General features: G+C 42.5%; 1 protein-coding gene across 5 annotated transcripts in view; it reads right to left on the bottom strand.

The window, feature by feature from the left end:
• Positions 1 to 1,149: 1,149 nt before the first annotated feature.
• Positions 1,150 to 25,189, bottom strand: part of SLC38A1 (solute carrier family 38 member 1) — a 52,202-nt gene continuing 28,162 nt past the window's right edge. For 4 of the 5 annotated variants that reach the window (XM_054024970.1, XM_054024940.1, XM_054024956.1 and 1 more), the window contains exons 5-16: positions 24,555 to 24,628; positions 22,804 to 22,896; positions 22,391 to 22,472; positions 20,681 to 20,763; positions 19,594 to 19,652; positions 19,360 to 19,488; positions 18,355 to 18,434; positions 16,684 to 16,784; positions 10,998 to 11,116; positions 9,850 to 9,991; positions 9,659 to 9,756; positions 1,150 to 8,400 (exon numbers count right to left, since the gene is read on the bottom strand). In XM_054024970.1, the coding sequence (XP_053880945.1) occupies positions 8,299 to 8,400; positions 9,659 to 9,756; positions 9,850 to 9,991; positions 10,998 to 11,116; positions 16,684 to 16,784; positions 18,355 to 18,434; positions 19,360 to 19,488; positions 19,594 to 19,652; positions 20,681 to 20,763; positions 22,391 to 22,472; positions 22,804 to 22,896; positions 24,555 to 24,628 (1,162 nt within the window). In that variant the 3' untranslated portion in view covers positions 1,150 to 8,298. The remainder of the gene's footprint in view (positions 8,401 to 9,658; positions 9,757 to 9,849; positions 9,992 to 10,997; positions 11,117 to 16,683; positions 16,785 to 18,354; positions 18,435 to 19,359; positions 19,489 to 19,593; positions 19,653 to 20,680; positions 20,764 to 22,390; positions 22,473 to 22,803; positions 22,897 to 24,554; positions 24,629 to 25,189) is intronic. The other variant, XR_008444660.1, reaches the window with a different exon arrangement.

Consider the following 25,189-nt stretch of genomic DNA (forward strand, 5'->3'; position numbering starts at 1 on the left):
AGGCATGCATGTTGCATGGAGCCCTGCTCTATGAGGGCTCCCTAGGCTACTGTGCAGGAAGAGGGCTTGGAGGCAGGGCAGAGGTTGGTCAAGGACAGGGCCGGCTCTGGCTTTTTTGCCGCCCCAGGCAAAAAAGCCTCCGGCCGCCCCCCCCCCCCAGCGTGGCAGGGGAGGGTGTCCGGAGCCCCGGGGGGAGGGCGGCGAGTCCCGGTCGGGGCTCCGCTCTCCCCAGCGGCGAGTCCCGGTCGCGGCTCCGCTCTCCCCAGCGGCCAGAGCGCCGGGGGGAGGGCGGTGAGCCTGCTGCGGCTCCGCTGTCCCCGGCGGCCAGAGCTCCGGGGGGAGAGGGCGGCGAGCCCACCGCGGCTCTGCTGTCCCCGGCGGCCAGAGCGCCAGGGGGAGGGCGGCGAGCCCGCCCGGGGCTCCGCTCTCCCCGGCGGCCAGAGCGCCGGGGGGAGGACGGCGAGCCCCGGCCGTGGCCCTGCTCTCCCCGGCGGCCGGAGCACCGTGCTGCCCCCCTCCAGGTGCCACCCCAAGCACAAGCTTGGTGGGCTGGTGCCTGGAGCCAGCCCTGGTCAAGGATCTTTTTGATGCATGGCTCCTCTGGCCCCTTTCCCTCCCTCCTGAGGTGGATGGGCGGGTGCTAGGAAAAGATTCCTTTTTATTTTAAACCGCCCCACATAGTTCCCTTTCATTCAGTTGAGTTATTCAGGGAGAAGATTTTAGACTGAGGGTGGGATTGTAGCCACCAATTCATTCCACAAGCACTGTTCACCATGACCAGAGTTATAGTTATACTAGTGACTTAAAGGTGAAAAAGAAAATTTTTCCAAAGCACCTAGGTGTCATTGGAAGTCCATGGGATTCAGTTGACTTTGAAAATGTTATCCAATCCCACTTATCAATTCCCTGAGAGTCTAGTACAACTGGTACCCAGGGCTGCAAGCCTTGAGTTCAATGGGATTACTTGCATAATTACTACTCAACATGAAAAAAGCAACAGAGGGTCCTGTGGCACCTTTGAGACTAACAGAAGTACTGGGAGCATAAGCTCTGATACTCAACATGAGTAAGAGCTGCTAGCTCATGCTGTTTAACAGATTGTAACAAACACATATTTGTCCCCTTGAAAGAATGAACGTAACATTCTCATTATTTTAGATCACATTTTTAATGTTTAAAAACTATATTGGTAACAGATTACAGAACTTATTACTTTTTTATTTATTTACACACAAACGGGGAAACAGTGTAATCTATTTGTTTATGTTTAATATGAACAGCACAAAATATAGTGACGTTAGCAGGAGCAAAATATCACCCATAAGTCATGACACATTTGAACACCTCATTGGAAATTACCTGGCATCAAGTGTACATCACACTGTAGTGTTTGTACTGCAGCTGGGTGAACCTTAACTTACATAGGGACTCTAAAAATGGATTTAGTATAAACAATCTAAAGTTCAAGTCTTATGAAAAAATACCTTTTACAGTCTGTATCTTGGCTGAAACACTGTAAACATGCAGCAGTTTGAAAAGCTCTGTAAAAGCGGCTAATACATTTTCCTTCAAATTTGTGCTCATGTTTAAAACAAATATTACTGCAAGACTTGTCCTTATCCTAGGCTACAAAGCAAGCTTGGAAAATAAATATTTATTTTTAGACCCGTTTCTCAACTTCTATTTTTCATAAATACTGAATACTATATTGTACAGTGTTAACATGGTATGGAATATGCTCAATCACTTTGTCTCTAGCACCTGATTCTAAAGCATGATTATTTCAGTGGGTGAAATTCACCTGGTGCAGCAACCTTCACAAGGCCTGTTCAAGATACTAGTGCCACTTGATCCCTACCAACAACCTAGGAGGTGACTAGGCATTGTGTGGGCCCTTTGCACAGGGAGTAATTTCACCCATCGTGAGCATTGTTTGAATAATTTGCTATTGAGAAAATATGAATACAGGCATTAGAATTGAATTCTAGTAAATTCATTGAAAAAATGCAGCCATTTTCTTGCTACATTCATCAATATAATTATAGTTTACTTGAGGCAACAATGATAAAGGATAGAGGGGAAGGGATGTACATTTTGCTACGTGAGAAGCTAAAATATTCATGTTTCTGTTCAAATTTGGATACAAACATCTATTTTTGTTAATACGCAGCAACTAATATCTATTTCATAGGGGATAAACAATAGCAAAAATATACAGCATCCTATTTATTTACAATATATATACATAAAAATGAAACATTTCATACAATACCACACAACTGCATAGATTCTTCTTTAGAAACAAACATGTGCACAGTATGTGAATGTTCAGACCATTTCAGCCCTGTACTTATTAATTTGCTACCATTTTCCCAGTTTGTAACAGAAAGCCTTCCATTTTGATACAAATAAAACATTTTTTGTATATATTATATGGAAAAGGTTTTCCTGATGCAAAGTGCTCTTGGGAACTTTTGTGTGAGCTTCTTGGTAGCAGGAAAGAAGAGCCATTTATTGGTACTGTTGATGGAATAGAATACATACTGTTGTGGGTTGGTCCTAAGGATACCAGTGATAGGATTGTGGAACTAGATTGGCATCATTCAAAATCAGAAGGCTTTTTGCCAAGATGCTTTTTAGTCTTAATATAAGATTAAAGCAATTAGTCTTTGCTGATTTAAGATGGGCTATAGATACCATTATATATAATTAATTATTCGTACAGCACCATAAATACGTATGGTGCTTTGTGTCGTGAGGCGGACGTACAGACGAAACTCATGCTGTCCCCAAACATGTTTTCAAAGTTTCATTTAGATGTGTGACCGGTCAAAATAGAACACACACGTATCATTATTAAGCTCAGAAAATCAACCTTCTGGAGTGGATGGATATCCTGAAGGGTCGGAATTACGCTTCTGCAAGGGGCCAGTACAAGGGCTGTGCACCACTGAGATACCACTTGCATCCTCAAATTAGGGCTTATGTGGCACATAGGTCTTGTGCAGGCCCATCTGTACACTTCATCCCAAAACAGTGTTACTTCCAAGATTCTAGGTCCAAAATTGTAATGTATTTTATTTATTTATGTTTATAAACTGGCAGGGGGAGAGAAGGGAGATAGCTTCTTCATTTCTCTCTACAGATCACTGTAAATGAAATGCTAGTCAAGATCAAAAGCCAAAAGCAAAGGATTTTATGGGCCAGATCTGCAGCTGGTGTTAGTCAACATAACACTAGCTCATAATCTACTCCTAAAACCTTATTAGGAACTCCTGCTTGGATCTACTCCCTCCTTCTCCCACCACTTTCCAATAACCATAACAGAATAGTTTAACTAGTTTCACGTTCAGTCTATGAATTTGTAGTGTCCACAATAGTGACAAGCTCTCTAGAAAAGGAAAGCATGCTGCCACCTACTAAGTAGATAGAGTACTCTGGATCCTACTAATTTAACAGAGGAACTCCTATAGCATTTTACAGTGCTCTTAAAAGCCTAGCTAAAATGTGGGACTCCTACTTTTGTTAGCTACAAGTTCACTATTCCAAATAAACTGAATAATAGCAGTACATTTTACAGATAAACTCATACAGTGATTTTGACAATTACAGCAGGGTCTATTGCATTCTGTTAAGAATGTATAAACCTGATGAGAAAATAAAAAAGCATATCATTTCACAGTCTGTACCACACACATCAACATACATATTATTCCTTTGCATAAATAGCTATATATACGAGTCCAATAAATTAGTCTGAGTGAAATCCTCACACCCCCACCCCGTGTACAGGGCCAGCACACAGCCTGTTCAAGGACTGAGCCCATCTTACACCCTTTCAGGACAGAAATGATGATGGTCCTATGCCTAGGGGAAATTGCACTCAGTGCATAAATTATGGTAATTCATTTTATTTTATCCAGTCAGACTGCAGTATGCAAATTGAAGAAGGGGACAAAGTGGGTGAGGAAGAAGTAATATATCAATGGGAGTTGGGCATCTAACTCATTTGTGCCTTTGAAAGTCCCCCTCAATATCTCCTCTGTCACAGTCTCATCAACTCCATAATCTCTACTGTCAGTAGTAGAAGAGGGAAGGAAAAGGGAATGGGAAGGAGGAGGATAATCCCAGAGTACTTGTGGGATAAAACAGTCACCTATGAAATTTTCACAGGTTAAAGTTAGTCTTTTAGGGTTTGTCTACACTACAAACCTAAGTCGACTTATATTAGGTTGACTTACATCTACCACAGTAATTAATGTGGTGGTGCATGTCCACACTACCCTCTTTGGGTTGGTGGTGCACATCCTCACCAGGAGCATTGCCGCTGACCTAATAGGGGCAGTGTGGGGAGCTGAGAGCCTGGTCCCTGAGCTCCGCTGGCAGCTCCCTGCCTGGAGTCCGGCTGCCCCACAGGGTCCTAGCGGGCTATCCCCCTCTTTGCTCCCCAGTCCTCGCTCGGAGTGGAACAAAGCTGTTTGAGGCTTTTCATCCCCACATTCCCCACAGGGAGCCGGGGGAAGCCGCCCGGGACTTCTCACCATTGGGGAGCAGGGTCCAGCTGCCTCGGCTTTTTGCCCCTCCCCACGCTGGAAGCTGGCACGGGGCCGCTTGGGCTTCTCACCCTAACTCCAGCTGGGAGCAGGATTCAGCTGCCCAGTCTCCAGGACAGCAGGGCTCCTGTTGTGCAATTGACAAGAAAGCTGATGTAAGAGACGCAGTGTCTACACAGACACTGCACTGCACTAACTACACTGACATAAGCCTTATCCCTCTCGGGGAGGTGGAGTTATTATGTCGGCGTAGTAGGACACTTACATTGGCGGGACAAGGCTGTAGTATGTACACTGACATAATTAAGTTGACATAAGCTGCCTTATTTTGACCTAACTGTGTACCTTACAGGTCCTGAGCACCTCCTGCAAATTGCTAAGTGACCTCAACTGCCAGTGACTTTAAGAGATTTAAGGACAAGGCAATAGGAGTGAAGGCAATTCAGCAGCTCACAGGAAATTCAATATCTTGAAGTATTAGGTCTGTAAAAAGAAAACATTGTAGTGACACATAATATCCATAGATACGATTGCTAATCTTAGTCTCTTTTTCCTTAGTTATAGTATGAGTATAAAATGAATCAGCCACTGAAAATGAGAGAGTCATCACAAATTGGCAGGTACACCTGAACTTATGAAGGGCATCATTCAACCCTGAATGTGCACCTGGACTCCTGTTAGCCATTAGTTCCATTGGCAGTGTAACCCTTCTGCCAGGTGGAGCCAGCAGCAACAAGGGCTGGGTTCAGTATCTAGTGGTTCCTTTTCAACAACACAACACAAAACCAGCTTGAGCCCCCACCCAGTGCCCTGGGACAATTACACACAACCTTCCTGGACACCTCTAAGAGGCAACACTTTCCCTCTCGCAAGCACAGAGTCTGAGTGTAGCAGAAACTTTTAATAAAAGGAGGGAAGTAACTCAGCATTAATTTGGGAAAACACTGCAACTAGGGTTCATAAACACAAACCATGAGCAAAAGACCCACCCCTAAGTAAGTTGGGCAGTGTCCTTTTTGCCTCAGATTCTTAAGTCCAGCAACCCAAGTCCCTTCAATGTGCCCGTCCCTTCTCTATACCCCACTCACAGTTGCTGTCCTTGGCCAGTGCAGCCCCAGAGTTCAGAGGTTCATCTGCAGAGTTCACCTCCCATGCTGTGTGGAAGCGTGGGGGTGTGGTGTAAGGAGGCACCTTACACGCTTCACTGCTGTCACCCGCTTGTTGCTTGCCGCGCCTCTCTGTGGGGCTCTGCTCTGGCCCTCTCCACCAGCCTCTTTGCTGGCCACGCCTCTCTGCCAGCCACCCTGCTGGCTGCTTGCTGCACATCTCCACCAGCCACCTTGCTGGCTACTTGACAAGATGTCTCTCAGTGATATCAACTGTTAGTGGGGAAGGCTCACTGCTGGTGCACACTGGCCAGTCTCTTGCAATAGACACACTGTCCCAAAGTAGGTCTAATACTTAGACCTGGGTATCAGTGATTTCAGCTCTGCAGCATGTAACAAGACTCTCAATTGAATTTAAATTAACTCTTTTATTTACCATGGAGAGAGGAAGGGTCAAACAGTGTCTAGGACCCTTAAACAAGGCCCATCCTCTCTCAACTCATTAGACTTTGGAACCGATGTCCCCTGCCTAGCAAATGCCATTCAGTTGAGGGTGAGTCCCTCCATTGGGGTATGCCAGGTACAGTTCTGCTGCCCTCGGTTCACACAACAAGGATAACAATCCTTTATTACTCTTGCCCCAATAACAAGGAGACTGGGGATCCAACACCAACCACAAGTGATCATTTGGGCAAGCAATCCCATCATGCTGAACACCTAGGCAGGGTGGGTGTGTCCAGGCAAACGAGATCAGCTTCTGAAGTCTTTTTCCACAGCTCATTATCAGATGTCGGGGAAAGCTCATTCAGACTCCGCTTACACTAGGACAGGGATCGGCAACCTTTGGCACACGGCCCGCCAGGGTAAGCCCCCTGGCAGGCCACGCCCATTTGTTTACCTGATGCATCCGCGGGTTCGGCCGATCGCAGCTCCCACTGGCTGCGATTTGCCGCTCCAGGCCAATGGGGGCTGCGGGAAGCGAAGCGGGCTGAGGGATGTGCTGGCTGCCGCTTCCTGCAGCCTCCATTGGCCTGGAACGGTGAACCGCAGCCAGTGGGAGCTGTGATCGGCCGAACATGCGGATGCAGCAGGTAAACAAACTGGCCCGGCCTGCCAGGGGGCTTACCCTGGCAGGCAGTGTGCCAAAGATTGCCGATCCCTGCACTAGCAACTTAGCACGCATGTTTGAATTCACACATCAAGAACTTTCTCTCTAATTCACACATCAAGAACAATACAACATGAACAAATATGTGTCCCTGGCAGAACATTATTACTAAAAATGATTCGGTATGTGATGATAAAGATCATCTGCTTAGTACCTGAATCTCTAACCTGAGCCATTCTCCAAACTAACAATATGCCACAACATAAATGCAAAGTTAGAATGGCTCTGCAAATAATGTATAGCTATTTTTGTTTGATCCCGAAGAAACAGAAATAGGCTTTTTAAATATAAAAAAGTGTTCTATTTAAAGAGATATTAAAAAAATAAAAATCTGGCTTGATTCCAATTAAGAATCCAGTTTTGCATAAGGGCCTGATCCTGTTCCCACTGGAGTCAAAACTCACACTGACTTCAATCGGAGGAGGGCTGACCCTAAAAGAATAAGTTAACTTCTTTACAAGGTCAGCTTTAGGTATATGCAAAACTATCCTAAAGGAAAAGGCATTAAGTATGACTAAAGATGGTGGTTTTTGATATAACTGGAATTTTTCATTTTTTCTTGAAAAGTGTAGATGTATTTAGTAAATATTGGTTTATATGGAAGAAAATGCATATTTCTGAATCTTTCCTTTCACATAGAAATCAGCTCTGCCTTCTCCTGGTTGGTTTCAAATGTTCAGTGCTCTATACCAAGTCTGTTTCTGGTCAGTTTCAAAAGGGTTTTATATTCCTCTTGGTCTAAGATCACTCATGGTTGAGTATGTGTCTCTGCACAGTGATTTGATGTGCTATCAGCTCAACCATTTGGGCTGGCTGCTCCAATGACTTTTTTTTTTTTTTTTTTTTTAAAAAGAGCAGCACCAAGTGTAGGACATACTCTTATCTAACACCAGCTGATGCTTTCATGGTGCCCTTCATATAAACACTCCAGAATGCTACACTTACTAAATGAGGGAAAATGGTTTACAAAATAGTAATGAAAAGCCAGATCAAATGTATGCAATTTAAGAGTAGAGTTTTGGTTAAAAAAGAGATGGTGAGAGCTGAACATCATTTGTGAAAACTAGTCTAGAATCTGGATTTGTAAAACAAAACAAAAACAAATACATTGCTTGTTCCAAAGGACTAAATATTATGGTTTGGAAGTTTTAAGACTAGTACTAGAACAATCTAATTCAATCCCAGAAGAGTAAAAATTAATTATGATTGGAACCTAGTGGCAAAGCCATATAAACCCTCGCAGACGATCAACACAACCTTAACATTGATTTGATAACTCCCTGGAATTGGAGAAACTGATATTGCTGTTGGGAAAATGGGCATTTTCTGCAAGCAAATACATCTATATCAGTATTTCATTATTTGGATTTGATTTGAGTAAACTCATAATTGATGGGATAGATAAAACAGAATGGTGGTGATTCTGGTGAGTAGCAAACAGGGATGTATCCTTTTCAGCATGATGTTGACTTCAGTTGCCTTCAGCCTTGTCTCCTGAGTGCACCCAGTCATAGATGACCAAAGGAATGCTCACTAGGGAAAACAATATTCCCAATGCCATGAAAAGAGAAGCCTGAAAGAAAAAAGGAAAGGAGTCTTTCAACTAAGGTAACTTTTTTCCTTAGAGAGACTTACAAATTGATACTGGGTTTCAAAATTACAAATGAAAACAAAGCTCTGAATTCCTTGTTAAGCACTGAGAATGAAAATTTCCTCTATCCTCAGTTAACAAACTTTGCCTTAAGTGCTCATTTCAGTGACTCTATCTGAAGAGGGCTGAATGGGTTCTCCTTTGGTACCCCTTGGCTCTGCTCTTTAACTAGCCAAAGGGCTCATTGCAGAATGAAGTAAAGCACATGCACTGGGCCATCCCATGAGGGTTTACTTGCACAGCATTTCAGCCATTGTCGTCTGGTGGAGCTAATGAATTAACCCACATGTAACCTAAGATTCTTGCATGCCAGTGCAGAGAAATAACTATGGAATCACGAGCCTGGCCCAAATTAAGTTCTTGATTATGGAGTAATCAAATAAAATTAATCCAAATCACTACTGTAATATGAATAAAAAACAAAGACATGATAACAGAAGAGCTGGTTCTGGTAGTGCACTGAGTGCACTCAGCAAATCACAGGGACTATTCAGAATCTTACATGACTCTATTCACAGCTGGGAAATTAGCAGGATCTTTGACCTTTACCAAGGAAGTTTTTTATTCTAATCTCAGTATGGGAAGGATTTTGACATCTTCTGGACTGCAAATCTCCCTTGACATCCAGTAAAAACGTATAAGACCCTGCTGAGATCAAGTTGTCACAGTCCTGTATGCTCACAAACGATGAAGAGTTGGCTCCTTTTGCAGGGGGCGCCCAAAATTTGACTGTGATCCCTTAAAACAATGTGAAGTGCTGCAAACATGACACACTGCAGGCTCTTTCAGGTAATATGTTGCAGTGGAAAATAAGTTGTGGCTATGGAGGCAGTTCCTCTGCTGCCAAATTCAAAGGACTCAGAACCTTGCTAAGGATTACTATTGTTTAAACTGTGGTACTTCCGGATGGCCCCTAATTAGATTTGAGGCCCCAATCAGATCAAGGCCTCAGTGTGCTAGGTGCTGTACAAACACATAAGAAGGTAAGGGTCCCTGCACCAAAGGTCTTACAATCTAATTTAAGACAAAACACTGCACAGGAGTGTGACAGAGGGAGGGAGGACAAGGGTAACAGCAATAGGTTCACATATGTTCAGACAACAGATTAGATCTGTTCTCAACCGAATACATTTTAATGAGTAACAGGCAAAGCACTAAACTGATCTACAGAAAAACATACCCAAATCCTCTGAGTAAATTTTTCCGTATCCCGATGTGTGATTTTTAAATACAGCGATGAAGGAATAATGAAAATCAACATATTGGCAGAAGTTACTCCTGTAACATTCAAATAAATATGTTAGCTGTTGTTGGCAGATGTGAAATTCCACAATAACTATTTATTATTAATATAAAACCAGAATACTGTACCTACAACTCCAAAAATATCCTTCATTGAGGGGATAAAAATTACTAACAGGTTGATGAAAATCAGGAGGACAATAGTAACCACAATATGATGGCATAAGTCATATTTTGTTTTTTTAGCCAGCTCAAATAAAGAAGAACGCACCTGTGGGAAAATGAAGAGTTCTCTGTTAGGAGGAGCATACAACTTTCAAGCCCATATACTAATTTTTATTGATTCTGTGCATGACAATGAGATTTTCATAGATGCCCCAGTGATTCTGGAGGTCTCAAATGTACTGCTCTTGGAATAAGCCTTACATTTAATTCAAAATCTGAGAACTGGATTTCTATGTGTCTGTACGAGTGTATTTTCCCCCAGATTATATTTCTTGACAGAGGTGGGGGAATATGTTAACATGTACTTTTTAGTTCAAAATTAACTGCTGTTCTGCCATGGTGAAAGCTCACGTAATCGGCTTTGTGTGTGGAATTAAACAGCGATGGAAAGGAATGGAATTCACCTACATCCAACTCTGCAACATAGCCACTCTGTAGCTGCCATTCCAGCCTACAAAGGAAGGTTGGAATAATGTCACCCACGTGGGTGGGGAGGTATTGAATCCACTGGATCCACATAATTGAGGATTCAGTGACTCCTTCCCCAGCCTGCCCATAATGCCTCTTTCTGTGTTAGACTCTTCAAATGTTGTACAGAGCTCCTTGATCCCTGCAATAAACAGGGGAAGTGAAGGCTGCCCTCATGGTCAGTCCATCCCACCCTCTCATGAAGAGCCCTACTACAACAGGGTTACTGAAAAAGATTTCTGTGGTTCCTCTGTTCTTGGATGAATTTCATCCTTGATTCTGCCCCTATTGAGATCAATAGGGTAGGATAAGGCCCTTATGTATTTTCATTTTAAATTGACTTAACACCTTCCCGTTCCAAGAGAGATTAATTTTTTTTAATTGTATGATAGTTTCTTATTCTCCTATCCAGAACTCCCAGTGAAGCCAATGGGAGTTTAATATGTGGAAAGACTGACTGCAGGATCAAGTACTCTCTGTAGTCTGTCATTGATTCAGAAACCGGACCACACACACAAACCAGCCTTGCTTTGGGAGAGTGCACCTACTACAGATCTTAGCTTTGCAAGGAGCCTTATACTTACTGTGAAAAACAGCACTGGCACTGTGAGTATGACTGCAAAAATGACAGCCACACGCACTGTCAGGATGAGGATGTCATCTCTACTCTGGTAGTTGTGAAGCAGATCTGAGTGCACATTGTCTGCAGGGAAGACAATAATGTAAGTGTTCCAGCAAATAACCAATTAATTTACAGAAACCGTCACTTAACAATGGCCTTCTTGAACAATAAGTGATGTATCAGCAAACAAAAGGGCAGGGAATGAAACATTTTTGAGTTAAAATATGTTTTAAACCATACTCTAGTGATTTCATGTTTCAAGATTATCTCTTTGGGGCCCTGTTTCAGGAAAGCATCCCTAGTCAAGAAAGCACAAGGTTAACTCTAAGCTAAAGTCCATTGCAGGAAGACTACAGGGAGGCAGAGCATAGCTACTGGGGATTTTTTGGCAGCTTAAACTTATATAAAAATAACCACATGCACTGTCCCTGCTGAATTTATACTAAATTATTAGGTTGCACTAAATAAGTCCAAATAGCAAATAAAGTGCTAGGAGAAAACAGATCATCTTCTCTTGAAGAACAAACCCCTTTTTAGGTCAACCCTTTCCCCAGGAGGTTTCTCTGACCACACATACTGCTATCCAACTACTTCTGGTGGCTACCCCCACACCTCCATTTTCCCTCTTGAACCTACCCTCCTCCCTCAGCAACACTCACAGCCCCTGCACCTTAATGACCACCTCCTAGAGGAAGTGATCCATTCTAAATGCTGCTGATATGGGTCACTGGGAGCACCACGTGCTGGTGTACTGACAATATTTTAACAAGGCCTCCCACAAAAGCATCTCCCTTAACCAGTGAGAAATGCTGTGGACCAGGTGTACACATGCTGGCAGACAGGAAGAACATAGAATTCATTTGTTTGTTTCCGCACCTTTAAAAAAACTCTCATAACTGTAACCAAAGGAAGCAAATGCACTGAGCACAAAAAAAAAGTATATTAATCTGCCCTTTTCTGGAAGTGTTCAGGCTTTGTTTCTGAAAGGTGTCCTGAGAAAACTGATAGCACAGAACAGTGGTCAGCCTGTGTAATCTGATGGGGGGAGGCAGGAGGGTAAAGACCTTGCAGGGGGCTCATTGGGGATATATAGTTTTAAAATACCTGCCATTTGGTGCAATCTGGTCTATTCCTGAAGGCAAAAATATTACTCGTCAGAAAGATTTGACCCTAAAGGATAAACCCCCTCTGGCAAGAATCACTTATCAATATACAGAAAAAGCCTGAAATCATCCGAAACTTCCCTTCAGTTTGCGGGTGCAATTTTAAAAGGGTGCTGGCATAGCCCCTTCTCGTACCTGGCTTATACCACATAAGACGCATTCTGCCATTACAAGCCCAGGTTGCTGCCTCTGTACCTCTGGTCTCCCAATCAGCATGACAGCAAAATACCATACAGCCCAAGCAAGTGACCTTTATCAATACCTAATTTTTTGTAACTGTACTCCTGTAATGTACATATGGCAATAACTGCGACACCCTGAGCAAATAAACAAGTGGTGTTGGTTTAAAAAAAGAGAAGGCCAAAATAAAAATGCTATTCTGGTCTATGAAAGGATGAGGGAAAGGGCTACAGAAAAAAAAAGTGCATTTAAAAAAGGCATGTTCCTGTCAGTCTCAAACGATGATCCATGGGGAAGGAGAAAAGTAATGCTGCCCTTCCACGCCCCAGTTCTGCAACTGATAGGGTGCAGGCGAACATCAGGGTGGGGGGCTCTCGCAGATGCAGCATTATCCACACACTATTAATATTCAGGCACATGGTAAAGTAGGAAAGAATTGGGTTTCCTTTCCTCACAGATTAAAGTAATCTGTAGGGTTAGATTTGCCTCCTGCGTGGACTTTGCCTCCTCTGTGGACTTGTCTCCAGGGTTCCTGCTCGAGGTCGCCCCCAGGACTTGGTCCCAGCACTATAGGCACCGATTTCTACTCCCAATGGTGGGTGCTCGACCCCCTTCTGCCCCCTGCCCCGCCCCGACTCCACCCCTGCCCCGCACCCATTCCAACCCCTTCCCCAAAGTCCCTGCCCCAACTCTGCCTCCTCCCTGCCCCTATTCCAACTCCTTCCCCAAATCCCAGCCCCGGCCCTACCTCTTCCCCACCTCCTCCTGTGAGCGCGCCATGTTCCTGCTCCTCCCCACTCCCTCCTGGAGCTTGCTACACCACCAAACAGCTGTTTGGTGGCGGCAAGTGCTGGAAGGTAGGTGGAGGAGCTGGGACACGGCTGGCTGCCTGCTGGTGGGTGCAGAGCACCCACTAATTTTTCCCTGTGGGTGCTGTGGTGTCTGTTCTGTGGTGTCTGGGAGTTTAAGCACATTAGTCTGGTCTTAAGAGGCTCAGATCCTTCAGTTGAGCCCCAGATAGTCCAACCCTTCCAGGGTTTGTCAATAAACCCAAATGAAGTAACCGCAAATGAAACATCCCACTTGTGGGGTCAGAGTCCTCTTCCCTCTTCATCTTCTGTAAAGCAGCGGGCCCCAAATAAGCTCAGAGGCTAGCATCAAAAATTAGTCCCATCATAAGTGGATCCACAACAGGTCCACACTTCCTTTGAGGAGGCAGTAATCAGCTAAGGAGTTCTAGCCTTTAGCCAGAAGTTGGTCCAGTAGCTAAAGACTGGAGATTTGCTCTCCTGATATGTCTGCCCCCCAACTCAGCTGGGTTTTTCTCTTTTAACCTCCTCCCTCCAATTCTGATATCTCCTATAGGTGTAGCAAGGCACAGCCAACTGAATCCACAGTAGCTCATTAACCCTGTACAATTTGTAATACTGGGGCCGGCAGGTCTAGCCCTGCCCATAACTAAAAGGCCCACCCCCCTCAAATAAGCAGAGTAAGCACTAAGTCCAGGCCACAATTGATTTCTGGGGACAACAAATGAGAAAAAATAAAAAGAAACAGGAGCATGAGTGAGGTCAAAGGTTGGAAATCAGGGATCTGGAGCACGACACTGAGCAGAGAACCCCAGATAGCACCAACTACTCCTCAAAGGTGTCTAGAGAGTCAGTGGACGCTGCTCAGAGGAACTCTGCCTGGAGGCCTGATCATACGAGGGATCAGAAATAGACCCCCACAGTTACAGAGCGCGGTCCTGTCCAGCTTCTTCCTCCTAGTATAATGGATGGAAATTTTGGGCCAGCACCAGGAGGAGATTAAGGAGGCCTCATGACTTTCTGGGGCCACAGATGAGGTGTGCCACAACCAGGAAATGTGAGGAAAAGTGCAGCCAGATCTCAGTAAGAGGTTCTGGAGGAACTGGAAGAGGGGCTGCAAGTGTGCTAGGCTCATTAGCCATATGTTGCTGAGAGTGGGGTTTGTAAACCCCATCACATGACTCCAAACTCCTCCTATATGAAGTGGGAATTTCAAAGAAATTCCAGAAATTGAATCTCGGGGAGTTTCTCAGCCTCCTCAAACTTCTTGGGAATCAGATCCTCAGCTGGTATAAATCTGCCTGGCTCTGTTGAAGTCAATATGATATACTAATTTATACCAGCTGAAGATCTGGCCCATTGTGGCTATTTCTTCAGGACCATACAATTGGATCATTAATTTTAATATTTTGTTTGTAGTTTTCTATGAAAACTCACTGGCTAGCAACCGCCCAACTGTTGAATGAGAATGGCCATCAGTGTTGGCACCTGCAGCCTTTATCAGTTTTCTTGGCAAAATCCATTAAACAGAAATGGTGAATTCAAATTATCTTAATTTCTTCAAATTGGAGGCTTCATACCCACCATGACAGCCTCATGGTAGAAAGTAATATCTTTTTTGTAAATTGTTAAGACAGATGAACTTTTGGTGACCTATGACAGAAATGTCAACTTTCAAATTTGCTTCCCCCCGTGCCATCAATATCCCATTATGCATTGGTTCCCAACCTTTCCAGACTACTTCCAGGAGTCTGATTTGTCTTGTGTACTCCAAGTTTCACCTCACTTAAAAACTACTTGTTTACAAAATCAGATATAAAAATACAAGAGTGTCACAACACACTTGTACTGACAAATTTCTTACTTTCTCATTTTACCATATAATTATAAAATAAATTGATTACAATATAAATATTGTACGTATATTTCAGTGTACCTGAACCCGGAGTCCCGCTGCCCAGGGCTGAAACATATAACTTAGCTTCATGGGGCCCCCTGTGGCGTGGGGCTCCAGGCAATTGCCCTGCTTGTTCAAATTGCTTTAGAACATTAGCTCTCAATCATCCTGCCAGTGTAAGGGTCTGTGTGTTCTCCGATTTTTATTTATTCTGCATATTCCTTTTAGTAAGGAAAAAAAATAAGATTTGCTTGTTTTTTGTATTTTTAAAGTGAATTAGTGTTCATGAAAGGAGGCGGATTGAAAATCTTGGACACTGAAGTATTCAGAATTGCAAAAGCATTTCAAGCAGCAGCATTCCAAGCTTACCTAAACTGCATCACCAATGTATTTAACCTGAATGGGTAGGGACCAGCTTTGGCTAACAGAGGGAGCACAGTCTCCATCCCCGAGAATGGTAATAAGGCTGCCAATTGCTGTGGTGATGATTTTGACACCTATTCACTAGGTGCTATCCTGAGATCACAATCTCATTTCACACAGGCAATTGAATAACCAATCAGATATCACCTAATCACTTTAGGTAATTACCGATGAGTTGAACTGAAACTAGTAACACAGAGGCCTTGGCTACACTTGCACGTTACAGCGCTGTAAAGCCTCCCCCAGCGCTGTCACTCACTCCCCGTCCACACTGGCAGGGCACTTACAGCGCTGTATCTCCCTGGGTACACCGCTGCAGGTACTCCACATCTCGGAGAGGAATAACAGCTGCAGCGGAGTGGCTACGACTCCCAGGTGTGAGTGTAAACACTTGCAGCGCTGTACTAATCACCTTGTCAAGTGGCCAATCCTTTCCATTGTTGTGACCGGCTGCAGGAATGCGGAAGTGCCGGTTTCAAAGCTCCTACCACAGAGAAAAGCAAACAGTTTGCAGCTGGCTTTGAGTGAGTAAATGAATGAGCAGGGGGCCAGGAGTTCGGAACTTGCAAAATAGAGAGCTGACATGCTTCAAAAAGCACTCTCTCTCCCCCCACACTCCCTGTCACAATCCACCCCACCCCCCCGTTTTGAAAAGCATGTTGCAGTCACATGAATGCTGGGATAGCTACCCATAATGCACCGCTCCCAACACAGCTGCAAATGTTGCAAGTGTGGCCATACCACTGCGTTGTCAGCTGTCAGTGTGGACAGACTGCAGTGCTTTTCCTTACTCAGCTGTACGAAGACAGGTTTACCTCACAGCGCTGTACAGCTGCAAGTGTAGCCAAGGCCAGAGTTGAAAGTTCTGATATGATACTGCTAAGCTCCAGTTACCCAAAATAAAACTAGTTTACATTTAACTTGTGCCTTTCCTCCTTTTTCTTTCATTTTTGGAGTTAAATTGGCAAATACTGCATATAGCTACTGTCTGTAGCCACTCAGAGCACCGGTAAAGAAGAGATTTGTATCTTTATGGAAAAGGTTAGGGAATTTTTTTTTTTTAAATTCTAGTAAGGTAAGTGAGTGGGATTCTCCTTTTTCAGTGGGTAAATGTTATTGATTTCACCTGGATTCTTTCTGACCGATATGTTAGATCAGCAAAAGCTGCTTACTTACCATAGAAAGTGAAATAGCCAAAAACGGCAGTCATTAAGTACATAACGAACATGGCAAAAAATGAGATATTTGAAACCATTTGCATTCTCTTCTGTGTGCGACTGGAAAAAGAAGAAAACATAATAAATGGCTGTATTTTGTTTGAATAACTGTTGTAGAAATGTATTAACCTTTGCACAAACAAAATTAACTAGCATCGGAGAGACTCCAGAGTGTGTCTTTTCTTCATTTAAATCAGTGATCCCCAATAGCTGTACTGAAGGAGGAGAATGATTGGGGGACTAAGTTCCCAATAGCTACTGGTAGCCTCCCAGTTTTGCTAGGGTTTTAAGTCAAGAGAACATAATGACCATTCTGTGAATATTGCCATCCCCAAATCCCAATGGGTGGCTATGGCCCCTTGCAGTAGCCTCTGTAGCAGAGAAAGGGTCAGCTTGGAACTGCTTCTGTGTGCAAATTAAAGGACTAGTAAAATAACAGAATATTAACATCCTAAATGTTTGCAAAAAATGGTCTATGTCCTCTGGTAAGGAGAACTGCTTTAGTTTAAAACAAATTGGATAAACATAAACATTTCATTTTTGACACTTATTTTGAAATGCTTAAACCTGGGTGCCTAGCGTTGGGCTCTTAATCCATATTTTGATACCAAAATAGAAACACCCAGATTTCTAGAAGAGCTGAGCACCCAAAAATCCCACTGAAGTCAATGGAAGCTGAAAGTGCCCAACAGCTCCCAGTTAGACACCTGATTAAGTGGTCAGAATTTCAACAAACAGCAGATCCTTTGATAAGGACGGGAACTGCAGCAGGCTGAGCACTGCTGAAATTCCAGTAACTTCTTTTTAGGTACTTAAATAGGCGCTGAACTCTTTTGGCCTTGAAGCACTAATTCAAAGACATTAATATGGAGTAAAGAGAGAAAATGGCACAGTCATTTAGGAGCAGATTTTGCTTCATGGCAAAAAATGTTTTCATCTAAGGTATAAAAATACAGCCCTGATTCTCCACTGGATCTGAGCTGTGCTGGAGGGAGCAGCTGCAAGGAGCCAGTTGCAGCTCCCTGATCATTGGCCGCTCAGCCTTGATGGATGTTAGAGAAGCAGGGGGCCTACTGTAACTTGCACCAGTGCAAATCAGGTCACCACACCTACTGCCTGCTCATGCCCCTTTGCTCCCCTTATGCGAGGGTCGGAGGTACAGTTGCTGGTGTGGGAGACTCATCTTCTTCATCTTTCTTACACAAAGAAAAGTTACTGGTGTCAGTCACATCGTTTCACTATACTTGATGTGGTTTAAAAACACATTGGGGTGAAAGCCTGTACATAAAAAGCATAACTTCTTACTGTCACAGACTTTTTGCTACATTGGAATCAATGGCATTAGCTGAAGTACAAGACTCTATCTTGTAAACTATCATAATTTGCACTGCTTGGCTCTCCAAAATCGCTGTGTCATTCTAAAGAAAATCCCTGGGATGTCATGTTACCCCATAGGAAATCCAAATTTACCTAGCTTCAAGCAGTGCTCCTTTGTTTTCTGATTTTATTAAACTACTTTTCCTTTGAATTACGAGGGTGACGTGGAGCAACTCTGCACTAACATTTTACACTCTAAACAGTTCATTTTAAACAAACAAACAAATAAAACAAACAACAAAGAACATCTTACTCTTTAAGTTCGCTGTAAATTGGAAGGACCGATGGGTGGCACACAAATGCAAATGCAAGGGTAGGCAAAGCATAAACAGTCTGTTTGAACATAATTGAAGAAAAGACAGTTAGGAAAAATACATAGTAAGAAATCATCAGTGTTTCAACTACCTCATCTCCCAACTTTCTGAACTCTTCAAATGAACATTGAGAGTCCCTGCAGGGAAGGCAGAGTGCCCATCAAAAACATCAGGAACAATAACTTTTCAATGTGAGGACACAATCTATGTATTTTTCTTGCAAATATTTCTGAGACAGTTCAGAGACAGCAGTCGTGTAGCAGCTGCTACCACCAGGTTTATTCCCTTGAATAAGACACTTTCATATCCTCTTCATATTCTGTCTGGGGATGGGTCCTGCTTTGAGCAGGGGGTTGGACTAGATGACCTCCTGAGGTCCCTTCCAACCCTGATATTCTATGATTCTACTATTGCTGCCAAACACAGTCTTGTGTGCGCGGGGCAAATGTTTGATCTTTACGTGCCATGAGGAGGAATATTATTTCAGTGCCATAGAATGGATGCTCAGAGGAGTCTGACAGTGATAGATCAGAGCTTGACTGTGATATTTCGTCTCAGACCATAGGAAGGAGCTGTGCAGAGGGTCACTGTCCCAAAAGGAGTACTGGGACACATTCTATTTCAAGGAGGCAAATGCCTGCTGGAGTTCCCAGGCATTACAATCTCTGTGTATTGATTGATAGTGCAGTTCATTCCCTCTTTAAAGCTGGCCAGATCTGCTGCCTGGTGCAAAGAGAGGCAGAGCCTCAACTCCTTAAAGTCCAGTGGAACCTGCCCCTTACACAAGCTGAGGGAGAAGATTCATTATGCCCTTCCCATCACAGCGCATCTGTGAAAGGGCCAGGGAGACTCTGGACCTAAATGATGTGTCTCATTGACTAGGAATATGGAGTGTGATATCAAATTATCTGAATTAAAAATAAATATCATAGAAAGAAACATACCTTGGAATTAAAGGTAACATACTTTGGTTGACACATCTCTTCATGTGCTGAGCTAACATTTGATATGATAGGTGATGTTGCACTTGGCTCCAGTACTGGGCAGGAAAGTTGAACTTTCTTGTAGATAACCTGCAATAAAGTGCCACATGGTAAACTGTAAAAACTTAAAATAAAAAATACCAAAGACACTATAGGGGCAACTCTAATCCAACCAAAACAGCAAGCAGAACTTACCACTATGAGGAAAAAAACCATGCAACCAAGGGAAAATCCACTAGTATATCCAAGATACCCTAAAAGAAATACAAAAGAAATCTAATCAATAACTCATGTAATGGTCACATTTGTTTGTGCTTTTGTTCTTTTTATAGCTTCTTACTTTAGAAAATAGTTAAAGTTATTACACATTATACACATAATATGAACCATGAACTTCAGGATAATATAATAATGTCTCATTTTTTTGGAAATCTGTCATTTCACAAGGTTGCTACATTTCAGACATATTAAAATTCTGTTCTGATATGTTTGACTCTCATTTAATATTCCTCTCCTGCCTCCTTGCAGATCATGTATATGGCAGTTTGATTAACTGCACTCTTGAGAATGACTTTCACAATGGACGTAAACTTGATAATAGGAGAATACTCTCATAATATGCCGCAAATTACGCAGTGCTTAAATGTTAAAACTTACTATGGGATTAGATTTTCCAAGGGATTTCGATTTTTATTTCAAGGGCAGTTAAGTGCCTAACCTCCTTAGGTGCTTTTGGAAATTCCAATATGTGCCTATCAGCAACTTTAGGCACCTAAATACATTTGAAAATCTGGCCATATAGGGTGAGAGGCGCCTTGTGGAATATAAGTAATATCTATATACACATTACCTAGACAGAACTAGTCAAAAATTTTCAATGGGAATTGTTATTGACATTTTGAATTTTTATGGAAAAAACATTTTCTGATAATTCTGTTGCAATTAAAAAAATTACTAGCTCTATGTAATATTAATTTACCTAACGGAATAAACACCCAGGTGGTCATAAAATCTGTAATCAGTTGCCACAAGCAAATGGAAGAGCTAACGAACACATTATTTTGAATCAATTTAGTTATACTGTCTCATTTGTCATGTTACTAGCTTTTAGTTTAGCCTGGCTTGTTCCAGGATGCCTAATACATAGCTTATTCCTGTGCTAAGGCCACTTTATTCATGACTGAGCACTGTCCTCTCCATTATATCTGAGTGGCCAATATGACCTAGAGGGGAGCAAAATTTGGGTACCCCCACTTTATTCTAATGATATTTGCACTCTTACCTAAGTTCTTAAGAAGACACAGAGGGAGGATTATAGTAAATGTCACGGCTACAACAAGAATTCGCCCATCCACATACCATGCCCTGTAAAACATTTCAAAGATACAGTGAAATCTCTTCTTAAAGCACTATCACTGTTTTTTAACATTGGATCAGCCATCCAGAATTACAGCATTTTCTCTGGCTTCCATATATTATAAGCTCAAGTACAGGCAAAGACTGGGACAATTTCTGAACTTCCTAGGGCACTGGTTACATGTGATAGTAAATGGAATATTTTATCAGTAATTGCTTAAAAAGTGGCACTCTTTGGAATCTGAGCCACAACACATTTTCATAGTCCGAGGGCAAAATGTTGCCCTTACTGGTAGGAGCGGTGGCATGGGTGAAGGGATGGAGCAATACCAGCTGGCATTAGATAGAAGCTATCCTGCCAGCACAGGAAAAGACAGATCAAGCGGTCAGACATAGTGCAGTGCAGCATATGCTGCAGACAGCAATATACCCACTTAGCCTGCTGAGGGCCTGGCCACATGCCCTAAATGACAGACCATGCTACTGAGGGCTGGGATGCACTGTCCACCCCAGTCACTTGACCCCTTCCCATAGGCTGTGGTTAGAATCCTCTCCTTGTGGTCTGCAGAGAAAGGGGAGAAATGCAGGATTGTTCTCTACAACATATTTTAAAGTGCTCTGTCCAGTCTTGTATGAAACATCTTTAGGATGGTGTTTCCACCTTTTAGCTAAGTTGCAAGACATCATATAATCTGATGTAACAAACAAGACATGTACCAATGTAAAGAATTACCCCTCTTTTTGTTTTGTTTAAGGCAATGATAGATGCTATCAAGCAGTAACAAGTGGCAGAAATCTATCCTAGGTATTCTACTTCTGTCATGTTTTAGTATTGGGGCACTTTGCACTATGACAGGGGTGGCCAAACTGTGGCTCGTGAGCCACATGTGGCTCTTTTACAGTTAAAGTGCAGCCCGCTGAGCCCCCCACAGCTCCCCCTTTCTCCACCAACCAGATGGAGGTGGGTGGGGGGGAGAGCTCGAGACTTCTGCCTTGCAGTGGGGTGGTGGGGTAGGGGCTTCTCCCCAATGGGGAAGGGCGTTTCAGGGCTTCAGCCTCATGGGGTGCACCTGCCAGGGCTTGGGGCTTCAGCAGGAGCAGGGCTGAAGCCCAAAGCACCATCAGGTGCCTCCCATGGGGCTGAAGCCCCAAGCCCCAGCAAGTGCGCCCCGGCCCTCGAACTTCTGAAGATTGTCATATGTGGCTCGGAGGGTCAGTAAGTTTGGCCTCCCCTGCACTCTGGGGAGTTCTTTACAGATTGAATCCTACAAGGTGCTCCGAACTCCTGGAGGTACTGAGTGCCTTCAATGCCCATTGGTTTCAATAGGTGTTGAAGGTGTTTAATAGCCCCAGGTATTGCTCAGCATATTGGGATCAGATCATAAGATAAGAATGCTGTAGAAATCATTCTTCCGAAGAAAAATCTAGACAGTAATCACTAAAGGTTCATTTATTTTTCTTTTCTTTCCCCTTCCTCCCCCCCACGCTTTACAATCCCATTAGGGACCCTGCTGTGAAGATCTGACACTAGCATGAGGAACAGCCAATAATTAGTGCTTTTATAAACCCATGCTCTAGCTTATCTACATGAAGTTTAGACTCTGAAGTCAAGTAAGCAAAATAGTATTAAACTTACGAAAATGCTTCTTCTTTTCCCATAAGAAACTTTATGGCAGAAGGCAGCTCATTTTTTACTATGAAGAGATAGCTCAGCATTGCTGGAGAAAAATGAGACCATTTTAGAAAGTGGACATGATACCTTGTGGAATGAGCACATAGAAGGATACTGGATCTGTTCTCCTGCCAACCCGAAGTAAATACAAGCTGATCTAAGGCAAAGAAGTTTAACTGATTCTAAATTACTGATCCAAGTTGGGTTTTCCCTGATATGTCATTTCAACAGACTACACAGAGAATACTAGTTTGAACTGCACAACAGGACACGAGGGCTCCCAAAACATCACTGGGAGAATGAGAAATCTGAGTGGCCAACAGGCATAAATATATGTGCATTCCTTTGTTTGCTCTTGTCTTTTATACTCTCTTTACCTCCAGTATTCTGGAGAGAAGTGGATCCAAAAACAATCATTTTTCCCGGAGTGCCAAAGACCTGCTCGCCAAGCTTTTCATACACCATGCAGCCTGCGTAAACCAATTGGAGGAGAAATCAGAAATCAGGGTTGACAAGCAACGGTCAAGTCAAAACATTTAAGATTCCTCTTCATTCAGCTAATTTCCCCATCCATGCTGCTATTTTTTCCCTTTTCACACAAATATGGGTCTCTATTGTAATTCACAGGAGTCGAGCAAGCTTATTTGGAAATATCCTCCTCATGTTTTTAAATGTCAGGAGTGGCTACCAATCATTTTTTGAAAGTTGGAACTCACAATGAGATTATTATATCTCTTTAATATAAGTGTCCACCTCCAGTCCTCATGATATTTACAAACCTGGCATCCTGACATCTTAAGTTTGCTCACTCAGTAGGAATAATATAAGATTTAATGGAAGATAATATTCAACACAGCAGGGATCTGCAAGCCAAGGCTCTGGCAGACAAGCTAGAGAGACACAACACAGCAATGCTGTAATTTTATACAGTTTAACTGACATAGATTAATGCAGAGAAGCCAGACTGTTCATTTAAATTATTATTTTTATTTCCTTATAATATATTAATTTTATGAGTTCTCATTCTCCTAGAGCTCCTGTGAAAGAAGGAAAGTATGAGAACTATAATTAAATATTCTTTGTTTAAAGACTGTCAAATTCAACTAGTAGCTAGACCCTCTATTAATTACAAGATGTTCCAGTTGAATTTAACAATTTTTTTCCCCAGTTGTCGTTTGGGCTGACAGAAAAGCTACAGCATTAAGAACACAAGAGGGTATGCAATGAGAATGGAAGATAAATATTTCAGGTGTTACACTGCAGATTATCCAAAAGAGGTGTCTCACAGCTTGGGTTCCTCACATTTTCTCCTGGTTGACATTTTCTCATTAAAACTCACATGAACAAGAAGCAAAATTCAGTTTGAGTTTTAATGCAATGTCATCCTTAGCAGCCTGAAGCCCAGGACCCAAATTTTTAGCGTTTCAAGGACACAAATGTGTGTGCATCTGCATGCCTAATTTGAATATGCAATTGCTGCCATTGTATACACAGTTGTGATAATTGTGTACACAAATTAGGTGTTCAAATGTGGAAGCATTCTCATGCATGGGTAATTTTGAAAGTTTGGACTAAAGGTTATAACCTCAGGACATTATTCTTAGCCTAAAGAGTTTAACATTACAAGGGCATTTATATATGTATTTAGACTTATATATTGTGAGATCCTCAGGGAAGAGTGTGGCTTCTTCCCTATATGGAAAGTACCTATTATTATACCATGGGTACTATTGGGAACAACATCAACTCTATTTTAGTGATGTCATCTTATCCCAGATAAGCTTCACTATACAGAGTTTCATTATAACTGGAATTGCAATCTTCAGATTGTAATGCAATAAAACAGTTTGAATCATTCCTTCTACTTCACTAAATGGAGTTTTACTGTATCAGACCTCACTGTGAATTAGTTTGACTATATCTTTTCTTTATAGCAATGGGCCAGATTCTGGTCTCAGTTATACCAGTATAAATCTAGAATAACTCTGATGGCTTCTGGCCCAGTTTCTCTTTTCTTTTTCAAACTGATGAGAAAAAAAACCCAGGCATCTTGCTTTATTCTGAACATTTTTATCACCTCTTGTCCTTTTCCCTCCTACTAAATTGATACATTATGGTTTCAAATTACCTGTTTCCTTTGAACATATCAACAGGAGATTTATTGAATAAATAGACAGCAATGTCACTGAAGACAATAGAAACCTACAAGAGAGTGAAAAATAAAACGTATTATAATAAAAGCATTCCTTGGTGTTGCAATTTTGTACATATTGGGACAGATTCTCATTTACACTAAGCCACCTTCATAGTTTTCTGGCAGTGCAAAGGGGCCCCAGAGTAAGTACAAATATAACTGACGCGTGCTTTATGGCTTCTTTACATTGCTATAGTGTAAAAAGGGGACCTAGTATAAAGGAGGCTCTGGCCCATTAAGTCTTATATTGAAGGCCTGCCATGATCAACTTATGGTGCTCAAAGTTTATAGCCTATTAATTAGTAACCCTTCCCACTTTTAATCTAAACCAAAATAAAAATCTCCTGCCATCTAAGCAAGAAGATCTAGTCAGAGCAGCGGTGAGCCCTATGTTCCCAACTACTTAGTCTAATGATCTTTCTAAAATCTGAGGCACAGAATTTTATCTAAGCTTTTATATAAGGACACATCCTAATGTCCATATGAGGGTCACATCCTAATGTTCTTTCCCAAGCCATGTTCCAGAGGATATTAATGGTATCTCCTGATATTGTTGTGCCTGACTCTGA

The sequence above is a fragment of the Malaclemys terrapin genome, chromosome 1, assembly GCF_027887155.1.
Source record: "Malaclemys terrapin pileata isolate rMalTer1 chromosome 1, rMalTer1.hap1, whole genome shotgun sequence".
NCBI lineage: Eukaryota > Metazoa > Chordata > Testudines > Emydidae > Malaclemys > Malaclemys terrapin.